General features: G+C 37.3%; 1 protein-coding gene across 1 annotated transcript; it reads right to left on the bottom strand.

The window, feature by feature from the left end:
- Positions 1-7029: 7029 nt before the first annotated feature.
- Positions 7030-11458, bottom strand: LOC121417614. Its single transcript, XM_041611350.1, has 5 exons — positions 11447-11458; positions 9559-9708; positions 8373-8666; positions 7368-7949; positions 7030-7071 (listed from the first exon to the last, which is right to left on the bottom strand). Exons 1-5 carry the CDS (start codon positions 11456-11458, stop codon positions 7030-7032), a joined length of 1080 nt encoding a protein of 359 aa, XP_041467284.1.
- Positions 11459-12378: the final 920 nt, after the last annotated feature.

Below are 12378 nucleotides of genomic sequence, written 5' to 3' on the forward strand. Positions count from 1 at the left end.
GTTTCTTATTAATAATAAGCAGAGATCGAAGCAGGATATTAATTGCCAAGGATAGAGTTACATGCGCGTCTCCCAGTCAGCAGGGCCCATGGCCAGCAGCCTATGAAATAATCAAATGGCCCCAGGGCCGATGAATAATTAACTAAAAATATTTCGATAACAATATTGTAACCACATAACAGAAAAAAGGGAGGACTATTCTATACCGGCTCGGTGTAAAAATGGACGAGGTAATAATGGCAGAGGTAATGATGGCAAAGGTAAAAATGGCAGAGGTAAAAATGACAAAGGTAAAAATGGCAAAGGTAAAAATGGCAAAGGTAAAAATGGCAGAGGTAATACTGGCAGAGGTAAAAATGACAAAGGTAAAAATGGCAAAGGTAAAAATGGCAAAGGTAAAAATGGCAGAGGTAATACTGGCAGAGGTAAAAATGGCAGAGGTAAAAATTGCAGAGGTAATAATTGCAGAGGTAAAAATGGCAAAGGTAATAATGGCAGAGGTAAAATGGCATTGGCCATAATGGGAGAGGTAAAAATTACAGCTCTAGGTAAAATATGGCCAGCCTTAAACCCCCATGCAATGAATTGTCAAAAAGCACCCGCATGTTCATAGATTAAATTAGAAGTGCATGTCACGGTTAGGAATTTCATCATATCATTATGTCTTTATCGGCCTAACAATGCTATTTACGAATTCGTTGGAGGTGTACCGTGAAGGCTTTTTGAAAAAGAAATCAAACGACAGATATTTTTTTCATTCAATTTATCAGGAGCAAAATGAAACTGCACTTCTCTCATTCATCATTTTATAACATTTCTTTTTGTCTGGCTAGTTTATTTCTATCTAGAGTTTTTCCAGGTTTACCGATAAAAAGAAGGAAGAGTAGACATAAGAGAGGTGGAGAGACAGAGAGGGTTAGGGGGTGGGAAAAAACATAGAGAACATAGCGGGACAAGTTTAGACGTTGGAATTGTCATGAATGATTGTGGTTAAATATTATGTCCTTATTTGTTATTTGTAACGTCGTCTGTACTATTCTGTCTAAATATTTGAATGACAATAAGCATGCGTTCCAAGGCTTGGCACTGAATATGTAACTGATTATGAAAATCAATAATAATCTTGTTTTGACTGGTAAACCAATTGGGGGTCGATCGAGGGGGCCGTCTGGTTCAGATTCTTTGCATAAAGAAGACCCTGAACCTTCTTTACCATTGCATCCAATATGATATAAACGCCTTGATGGGCATAACCATTGGAAGAGGAAGTGCTGTTGGGTATTTTGTACACCATAAGCAGCACCCTCTTGGTAATTAGCTTGGTATGCTAAAATGTAGGGATTTGATACAAATCTCTGTTAGTTTTCAAACAGAAGAAAAAACATTGTTTATTATCTGATTGTTATTATTTTTGTTGTAATTCCTTTCTGACCCAAAAGAACTTCACTTAGTTGAAATATTTTTTGTGTGTCATTTTTCCCCTTAACCAAATCCCCTTTGATTTTAGAGTGAATATTTTTTTCTCGGCTTTTTAACAAACCAGCACCCATATCTCTTTCATTTTTGCCTACGCCATCTTTACCTTTGCCATATTCAGCTCCGCCATTTTTTGATACTTAAAAAATAAAAATTCCCGGCCTGCAACAGAGTCTGTAGAACACCTGGGGGCGTTTCATGAAGGGACTTGTCGGACGTTTTATCCGACAAGTCCCATTTTATCCGACAGTTACCATAGGAACAGTGCATCTCATCCAATCAAAATCATGGAAAGATGTCAGATCTGACAAATTGTCGGATGAAAATATTGATGAAACGCTCCCCTGTAATCATACTGCACTGTGTAATCGTACATGCATTCATTTGTGTAAAATTACAAAAAAATTGTATTTTGTGCATGAACCCTTACAAATTTATTGTAATAAAACTGTCTTCCCCTTTTTAAAAAAAACATATCTGTTTTGTGGAAAATGCTCCTGTTATTATAATCTACAAACTTATATATTTTTTGTCTGTAAAATCTGTTTTTCAATTTTTCTTCTGTAGAATCTGTTTTTTTTTCTAATTGTGTACCTTGGCAATTTTTACCTCTGCCATTATCACATCTTCCATTTTTACCTCTTGTCATTTATGCCTCTGCTCTTTTTATCTCTGCCATCATTACCTCTGCAATTTTTACCTGGCTCCTCTACACCAGACCCACGTGAAGTTTCGCAGATTGTGACGTCATTTTACCACGCCCGGAATAAGGTCTTTGGGTAAAAGGTAACGGATCAAACTTTAAAATGAAATAAATTAGTCTGGTCACTACAAGCCTCGATGGAAAATATACAAAATGCTAAAATGAACTAAATGACAATTAGACCCAAACGATAGGTTGAACTTGTTGTAGACAAAGTACAATTAATCTGTGAATATGAATGATCAGTGGCGTAACTATGGCTGGCCAAAAAAGGAGAAGGGGGGGGGGGGAGAAAGGGAGAGAGATTGTAGTGGGAAAGAAGAAATTATTGTTCATTATAATGCTATGGTATATTATGTTGTGTTATACTACATAAGAAGCATTTTTTCATAACTTTATGAAACATTATTTGCACAGGGCCTATGTCTTCATTGTAACTGGTCCTCGCATATACATCAAATATATTCAATCGCAATTCGAGTTATTATTGTTTTATGTAATGACATATGCTTCTTTTTTATGAATACTTAAAGTGGTTGCCACATTTTAAGGTCTCAATATAAATATTTCTTGTCCGTGCTTACGTTTGCATTAGTGGAATGGTGAGATGTCTGCACTTCATGAATTCCTAAAATCAGTCCTTAAAATGTGCATTTTTCTGATCTGAATATCAAATATTTTCAGCTCGCGTTTCGCGCTCGCATCATTTGGTTAGTGAAATACGTACGGTTTTAGTAAATTCCTACAAATAAGCCTTAGAATGCCCCTCTTGAGGTCTAAATTTCCTAAATTCTCAGCTAGCGCTTCGCGCTCGCAGTATTTGATTAGTGAGATGCGTATGATAATCATGATTACAATGACTTCAAAAAGTGCTTCATGTGTTTAGATGCATAATTCTGACAATATCAGCAAGCGGTTGGCACTCGCATTAGATGACTATGGTAAGATATTATCTTCTTAATGGATTCCTAAAAAATAGTCCTTAAATATCCATGCTTTTGGTGAATATATACACACATTTCTGCTCGCGCTTTCCGCTTGCGTTAATTGGTTAGTCAAATACGTATCGTTCTCATGAATTCCTACAAACAAGCCGTTAAAATAATCAGGTGTGAATTTCTTAAACTTTCAACTCGCGTTTCGCGCTCGCAATAAATGATTAGTGAGATGAGTCTGTTAATCATGATGAAAATGACTTCATGTGTTTAGATGTAATTCTAACAAAATCAGCAAAGCATGGCACTAGCAATAGACGACTATGGTGACATATTTAATCTCTTAATGTGGATTCCTAAAATATAGTCCTTCAAATGTTCGTGTTTGAGGTCAATATATTTCTTTTATACACAAGTTTAAGCTCGCGCTTCGCGCTCACATTGGTTGCTTAGCGAGACAGGTACGCATCATGACTACAAAAATTTGTTTTCAATGTCCCTTTTAGGTCTGAACATAAAAAAAAAATCAGCTCGCGATTCGCGCTCGCATTATTTAATCAGTGAGATGCATATCCGTTTAATGGCACTGCATGTCCTTAATATATCTCTGTTAGGTCAGTATACACGAAGTGACTCGAAATTTTTGCTGTTGCCCCCCCCCCATGCCGCGACCCACGGTACGCTACTGTGAATAATGTACATGTACAACAAGTCTAACTGGATGTCCCAAACTTGGCTTGAAAATACCAAGTTTATTAACCACCAAAGGAAGAATTATCTCACCATAATTGAATGAAAACTGTATCACAATCCACCCTCCAAGTTCAGATAGATAAATAGATATATTGATAGATAGATAGATAAATGGTTTATCAATAAAATCAGGACATCATCGCGGCTAAGGCCGAATTGCGATGTGTAACAAGGTAATAATGACAAAATATATTCAAACGGTAACATGAATAATTATAAAATAAATATTACGGATAAAGTAAAGTATTGCTGTCATTTCCTGCAGATTCTTACCTTACAATTTCTCCAGGACTGCTACAGATAATTAAGGTGTGTTCACGAATTGCTGCGTAATTGTCTGCCTTCAAAATGGTTCGTACACGTCAGCAGGTGGCAGTTTTTTGGAGGAGCCACATCATTGCAACCAGTGGCGTACCTAGGATTTTCCACAGGGGGGGGGGGGGGCAAAACTGGTCGAAAAATTTGAAAAGCCCCCCCCCCCAAAAAAAAAAGGTCAAAACGGTCTTCAATCGTACCAGGAAAAATGGACAAGCAAAAAAAGGGTCTTCATTCACAACTGTCTTCAAGCTCGTCGGGGGGGGGGGGGGGGGGGATATTCAAGCTCGTCAGGGGGAGGGCATAATAGGTTTTCAAGTTCGTCAGAGGGATATGTCATTTGTATGGATTGTGACTCGTCAGGGGGGGGGGTAGACTGCTCCCTCTGCCCCCCATAGGTACGCTAGTGATTGCAACCCACTCTCATCTCAAGCGATCTATCGCGTGTCATTGGAAATAATTTAGCTTTGATGGGTCTGGAAGCTGTTTCGCCAGGTCTGACTATAGCTAAAAGGGCTAAACGCAAACGTGCATTCAATATGTCGGCGCTAACTATTCATACTTGAATATTAAAGGTTCAATGCTATGAGACAAAGGCTCTGACCAGGCGACCCTTTTTTCCTCCTTTCATCCCTGGGGCCCACTTCCATTGACGAGTGGATACCATGCGTGACCATCCCCCAGCAATATATTTCGCTGGAAAAACTTCGTGTCTACGGCAGGGGCGGAAATCTCTCCCAAAAGGTAGGGGGGGGGGACAAGGGTCTGGAAAATTTGACAAGCAAAAAAAAAAAAAGAAGGCTATAACCTAAATAGCCTAAAACGACGAAAATATATTTGACAAGCATCTCGTCCCAAAACGTATGTTTTATTCCCATTTCGAGTGATGTATTTCTTAGCATCACCAAAGACCCAAAATAGTAAGGGGGAAATTTGATATTGTGTCCCCCTACTATTTTGAGTAGGGGGGGGGGGCACGTCCCCCCTGTCCCCCTGGGATTTCCGCCCATGGTCTACGGTCAAATTTGCGAAAGTATGAGTTAAGAAAGGATGCAATATTTGCCCCAACACTACGTGTTTAGGGTCTAATTTGAGGGAGATATGTGGGGTGCTACTAAACCCAATGAAAAACAAGGTAAAGTCGACGTCCGTGATCACTTCCGTGACATATCAATTGAGATATATCGTTGTACTTGTTTAGGGGGTCAATTCAGGGAATGCTGTTTTGTATCCAATACTTGTTAAGGGGTGTATTTTCAGAACTTGGAAAATACTTGTCTAGGGTGTTTTTCGAAACCCCATGGTCACACATGGTCACTAGTCAATGGAAGTGCCCCCTCGGCTCTTTCATGCAGGTACAGCGCTACACCCCAATTATAGACTTTCGCATCGTTGGCGAGCGCGCTTGTGCAATATAATGTGCGTATTAACGGTTATGTAAAAAAAATAGAAATGTTCATTGTGAATTAGTTAACACACATATTTTGAAAGTTTTTAAACAACAATGAGTGTCATGGCAATAATATTCCACTCTAAATCCTGATTTTTCTCTTAAAAACAGGAAATATGCAAATAAGGTAATCCCCGTGATCAGCATCATCAGAATACTGGTATTACTGGTCTTGACCAGTTCAATTTCAAACAATAAATTACTTTAGACCAGTTGACTGTATCAGAGGAATATATCTTGCTTTGATCTTAACCATAATTAAGGAAACAATCATTGTTTATAATCTTTATACTTGATAATTATGATAATGTTAATAATAATATTTACAACATCAATAACAATGATAACAGTAATAAGAATGATAACAATGATCATAATAATCATAATAATTATAATTATAATAATTAAAAAAGAAATATGATAACAATGATAAATGATAACGAAAATAACTTTTTCTGAATTGCAAGATTCATTTTTCATAATTCGTCAAATAATCTGACTTGAAAAAAAGTCATTATTTATTGGACCAGTAACACCAGTTTGATGAAAAACAATTGAACTGGTATTACTAATTGCTTCAACTGGAATGCAATTTTTGGAACTGGTCTCCAGTTGATTTTTACTGGTCCAGTTAAAAATCAACTGGCCCAGTTAAAATATACTGGAAACCAGTAAAAAAAAATACTGGTCTTACTGGTTTTTCCTTCTGGGCTACTAATCCGAATCTGGGCTCAACACGGCGCGAAACAAGGGACCGTATATTCCATTATCAGAGAGGCTGTCGTAGAGTTTATGATTTTTTCCCTCACATATAAATTCCTCACACATTTGGAGAGTTTTTGGTGTTTTTAAAAACACATTTGCTCCTATAAAAGTGTTGATAGTTATATATAAGAATTCTAAGAGCAACTACATTCATTTATTTAGTGATCTTCTCTTTAAAGATATTCATAGCATAGAATAAAGAACATTCCAGAATATCTTTGTAAAAGCTATTGTTATGCACACCTTTGCCTATTCAAAGGCCAAGGTATTTTGTTATTTCTGAATAGAGAATGCTTTACAATAGACTTGTATTGGTAGTGGAAATTTACAATAGGATTAGCTATGTGATTTACTTCTTCTTGCTCTTCCCCCGCTTTTATCGGAGATCAGCATCAAAATGCAGTATGTCGTAATCCACCCATCCATCCAGGATATTGCATTTGGAGATTAAATTACATAATCAATTCATTGAGGACAGGAAAGAGATACGTTTCATATGAATTTTATATAAAAATAGGAGAGTATATGTTACAAGCTGACAGCAAACTGAAGAAGGAAGATTAAGAGATCTTGGTAAGAGGACCACTCTACTGTAATGGTTGTTCTTGAATGGGTCATATAGAAACATTTCATCATGCATTTGCCTTCTTTTCAGTTTTGCATGAAGGTCTGCCCTGTGAGATAAGAAATAGGCACAGGATCCAACAAAATGATCTGCATCTTCCTCTTCCTTGCTACAAAGCTGCCACGTGGCTGTATTTGACTTTTTAATAGTTAGAAGTCTTGCCTGAACAGGGTATGTTTGGCACAGCAGTTGGGATCTGATCATTACAGCTTGGCGCAAGAAGTTAGAACTGCTATTGCGTGGATATAGGTGATTTGGAAGGGGGATGCTGATGCTCCTCCAGAAAGAGAGTGTGGATTTTAACTGAACTGCCTCTGATGTTTTGCAGACTACCATACTATTTACAGCACACTTCACAAGCTTCTTCCATTGACTGTATGGTACAGGCTGCAGAATGAGAGAGTGGAGGTCTGGAAGCTTGTATCTACTAAGAGTATCCTGCCATGCTTTGATAGAGGTGGTTTGACTGGAGAGAGCATGCAGGAACGTCCGGTATTCAAATCGGTCATGGGGTAGATTAAGCAGCTGCCCTATTAGAAGGAGCTTTTCTTGATCCACTTGAGTGCTCAGTGGAATGAGGCCGGTCAGTACAGACTCATCTGCAGCAGTTTTGGGGATGCCCAGGATTTGCTTGAATAACTGTTGCTGTGCTTGATCAAGCCTTCTCTTCATTCCTTTGGTGAGGGTCATAATCGCCACTCCATACAGCATTCTGGGAATGCAGTAGACCTTCCAGAGAGTGGCACTGTGGTTTGGAAGCAGACCGCCAGTATAAGCTCCAGATCCAGTTAGTGCATAGAATGTCTTTAGCCCTTTTGCGATGATGTCTTCAGTTGGGTCTCGCCTGATGCTGGACTTAATGATACCAAGGTGAGGATGCAAAGAGGCTGTCTGCACCACAACATCTCCAAGATGCCAGGCAGGATGCTGAGGAGCATTTTCCCCTTCATTGAATATGACAATACAGCTCTTTGAAGGATTAATTCTGTACCGTCATTCCTCTGCGTATTTACTAGTCTGATCTAGCATGCACTGGAGTTCTCTCGGGGATGAGCTAAGAAGGGCCACATCATCTGCCAGAACAAGGAGTCCAGAGTATCGCCCCAGAAGGCTACATCCAATGTTCTTATCACGAAGAAGTTTGATGAGACCATCGATGAAAGTAATGTAAAGGAGAGGTGAAACGACACCTCCCTGTCTAACTCCTTGCAGAATAGGAAAAGGCGCACTGACTTTACCGTCCCATAGCACTTGACTGCGCAGGTCATTGTACAAGGAATTAATCATGTTGCGATGGAGTGGGTGAATGCTTGTGTCCTCTAACTTCTGGAAGAGTCCTTTATGCTATACCCTATCGAAGGCCTTCTCTGCATCAAGGAGGGCAACATAAGTAGGCTTTCTGCTGAGAGTGTTGAGTTCAAGGACCAGCTCAAGGCAGCACGAGGTAAGGAGACAGGAATGTCCTTTCTGAAACCCAAACTGGAGCTCATCAGGAATATCACATTTTGACAAAGAACTCTCAATACGAGGTTTAAGGACAAGTTCTAGTAGTTTGCAGAGTGTTGATGTGAGGGTGATACCCCTATAATTCTTTGGATCACCAGGATTATTGCCTTTTCCCTTGTGAAGGCCATCCTTTAGACTCTGAGGGGTGTAAGAAGCAGCCAGAAATGAGTTGTACAGTGCGTCCCAGAATAAACGAAACCGAGATTTAGCGATCATTTATCATAACTTAATCATAAATAAAATAGACAAATGAACTACCAATTTAAAGCTTAGAATCTCCTCTTTCATCTGATATTACTTAGCCTATTTCTTATTAACGCATGAGTGAGCAAAAACAATTTGAAGAAAGGATATCAAAAACTCATTTGGCGAGGGGTATCTGGGTTTCAAAAAGAAAACCCACATTTCTGAAAAGTTCAATATCTGCTCTTTTATTTGGTATCTCAATTACAGAAAATGGTCAAGAAATAAAAAAAGTTCTGGTCATTTGAAATAAGGCTTGTATTTCCATAATTTCATGAGATATACGTGTTTTCACCGGTTACCCACAGAAGCTTTCGCATGGTGAAAAAAAAAAGATTTAATGCATGGCTGATCGTCAACAAAACGGAGTGTTGAGCGAGTTTGAAGCCAGCCTGGAGAACCTCTTCATTTTATTAAATAATTGAAATTCAAGCCTTATTTCAAATTACCAGAACTTTGTTATTTCTTGACCATTTTCTGTAATTTAGGTATCAAATTAAAGAGCAGATATTGAACTTTTCAAAAATGTGGTTTTCTTTTTGAAACATAGATACCCCCGCCAAATGTGTTTTTTTATATCCTTTCTTCAAATTGCATTTGCTCACTCATGCGTGAATGAGAAATATTCTAACTAATATCAGATGAAAGCGGAGATTCTAAGCTTTAAATTGGTAGGTCATTTGTCTGTTTTATTTATGATTAAGTAAGGATAAATGATCGCTAAATCTCGGTTTCGTTTTTTCTGGGACGCACTGTATATCAAGACAATCAGCCGCCTGGCTGTTACTCCGAGGTAGATAAGGTGTTCAGGGTTGATATCATCTGGGCCACTTGCTTTTCCCCTCTTAAAGCTAAAGATAGCATTGTCAAGTTCCTTAGAAGTGATCAGTGCTGTTTCCAGAGTAGAGCTGGTGTTGATCTTGAGTTCAGCAGACGGCTTTGATGGTTCATGACAGTCATAACTGGGTGCCAGTGGTATTGCCAGGTCTGTGAAGTATTGCTTTCATCCATCTGATATGAGAGATCCCTGATATGTTCTATTTTTGTATTCCAGAGTGTCCGTTTGGGGTTTTGATTTCACTGAGGTCATTCAAGAATGTTTTAGAATTTAGACTGCGCTAGAAATGGGTAGAATGTTCTTTTTGTAGACAATACTAGAAGCGTATAGAATAGTGAACAATTTGTATATCAGCTGGCAGTTTCTTCAGGGACATCATCATATCAGATCACATCAGATCAGAACTCAGAGTTTCACGCCAGACTTTATGTCATAGCATAGATTATTTCCAACTGGAATATAACACTTATCTTCTGTGGAATTGTTTGCATGCCATCAATGAACTGTTTGCAGTTACTTTTAGAGAGGGATTCTCAGTTATCATCGAGATCATCAACCTGTTTAAATGAACGCTTTTCCACCCATGGATTGCAGAAATTGACTGTTAATCATCATCAATATCATCTTCACGGACATTTCAACTCATTACAGTGACTATTGTTATCCACCGTGAAGAAATTGAAGAAATCTTCGCCAGCCAACTTGGATTTTAATTAATTTGGATTTTACTTTGGATTATTATCACAATTTGAAGAGACGTAAGACCATTTTTTCATTTGTTTAAATCGATTTTCTGTAATAAAAGAAAAGGAGATCAAATAAAAAAAATCATTGTTATTTGTTGCCGTATCGTAACAATTTGAAAACGAACCCATGAAGCCATATTTTTCACCTCTTAGACATGTTAGGTTTTGAATAAATTGCAGCATTTATTGTACTTCTAAAGTTTGTTAGTGAAATTTCAATTTTTTTTAGATTAGGTTTTTGTTTATATCTTTCACACAATTTTTAAGAACCGACACTGCTGTTAGACTTAAAAGAGCAAACACATCGCAATATAAATAGATTCTCCATCTGAATATATTGCTGCTTATTCAATTTCAATTTGTTACTATAATGTCATTGTATTTTGAAACATAATATATGTTTTTGTGTAATTGCTGATTTTTTTTAAAATAATGGTCACTGCATGTTACATATTTATCTTTGCTCTTATGTGTTTTTGATTGTAAACTAACATTGTTAGTCTTCAGAATTTCTGATGAGTATTTTTGAATAAAACCGAATCGAACTTGAATTTGCAATATAGGTTTAAACTAATTGTAGTGATCTCGTGAGGTATAAAAATTCCAAATTCTTTTGATTGCGCAATTCTAAAGAACATCCTTTTGGGTGAAATTTGAAGTTCTCTCAGGGGCCGCGGAACCCATATTTTGAGTATATACGTTAAAAAAAATCATAAAACGCTGTTTTACAGTTTTTTAATTGTTATTTAAATAAATTAAATAGTCAAAGCTTGGTATTCCTAATGTGTAGATTGAACAAAGGAACACCTATTGTCGCTTTTATTCAAACAATGAAGACACTGGATTCAAAGTTGCTCTGTAAACCCGTGAATGGTACAAAAATTCCTAACCACTCTACCATTCGTTCAAACTCGGGTCATATTCGTCATACTTTACAGCTCCACAGAGCAAAGTATTGTAAAATTGTTGAAGAATTAAACAAAATGGTCGACTGAATAACAGCTTATACAGCTTATACAGCTTATAAGCTTTGTGAAATATCACATCCGATCTACATATAGTGCAGCTCATACCTACAGCTGATTAATTACCTGTTCATCCATTGTGACGTCAGCGCGCAGAGTGTAAAATATGTGCTGCGCATCATGATGAATCTTACAATAGATTTTCGGAATTGTTTTTATCATTGTATAATGAAACTTTTATAATGAAAAAGAATAAACTAAGGAACATGAAAATAAAAAACATTGGATTACTTGTAGTATTTTGCATCAAATTGACAAGAGAAACAGACTTTAAAAGCAATATGTTAAGAATCGTATTAAAATAACTTTAACATAAGAAAATACAATAAAGTACGAAAAAGAGTTAACAGCATTTTGAATTCAGCAAAAAAGAATTATTATACAGTGCGTATGGAAAAAAGTTTACACTTTAAAAAAGCCCTGGGAATTAAAAAATATACAACATGTGGGTAATTTTTTTCATGAAAGTAAAAGTTATGACAAAATGTTACACTTGAGTGAGCACTGTCCATTTTTGTAAAGCTCGCAGAAATCTGCTTGCGCAGAAACGATCGTTTTCACGCTGTGTCAAGGGGAAAGGGCGAAATCAAGCTTACCCTGCGAAACATTTTTTTTTTTTATACATTTCCCTTGCACCTTTAGTCAATTGAGATAAAACGGATATATCTAATCATTTTGTAACAAATTTGCCACCCAAATTGAAATTTCAACACTTAGTAAGCACAACCTTTACACTTTTGTGTCAGCTGGATCTGAGGACATAACTGAATCTGAACTAAAGTTTATATCAGACATATCCATCATTTTTATGTTTTATGGGTAGAATTCTACCCAACACTGGGTAAAGGTATTGCATCAGTCATTAACCAAACAAAATAATATGCGTTCTCCCTGTTTCTATACCCCAAATTGGGTAAACCCTGAGATGAGGCGAGGATCCAGAGTCAGATTTTTACGGGTTGCTATAATGCTAATTCGTCCAAGAAATTTGACAAAGT

Source organism: Lytechinus variegatus, chromosome 6 (assembly GCF_018143015.1).
Source record: "Lytechinus variegatus isolate NC3 chromosome 6, Lvar_3.0, whole genome shotgun sequence".
In the NCBI taxonomy this organism is placed as follows: Eukaryota; Metazoa; Echinodermata; class Echinoidea; order Temnopleuroida; family Toxopneustidae; genus Lytechinus; species Lytechinus variegatus.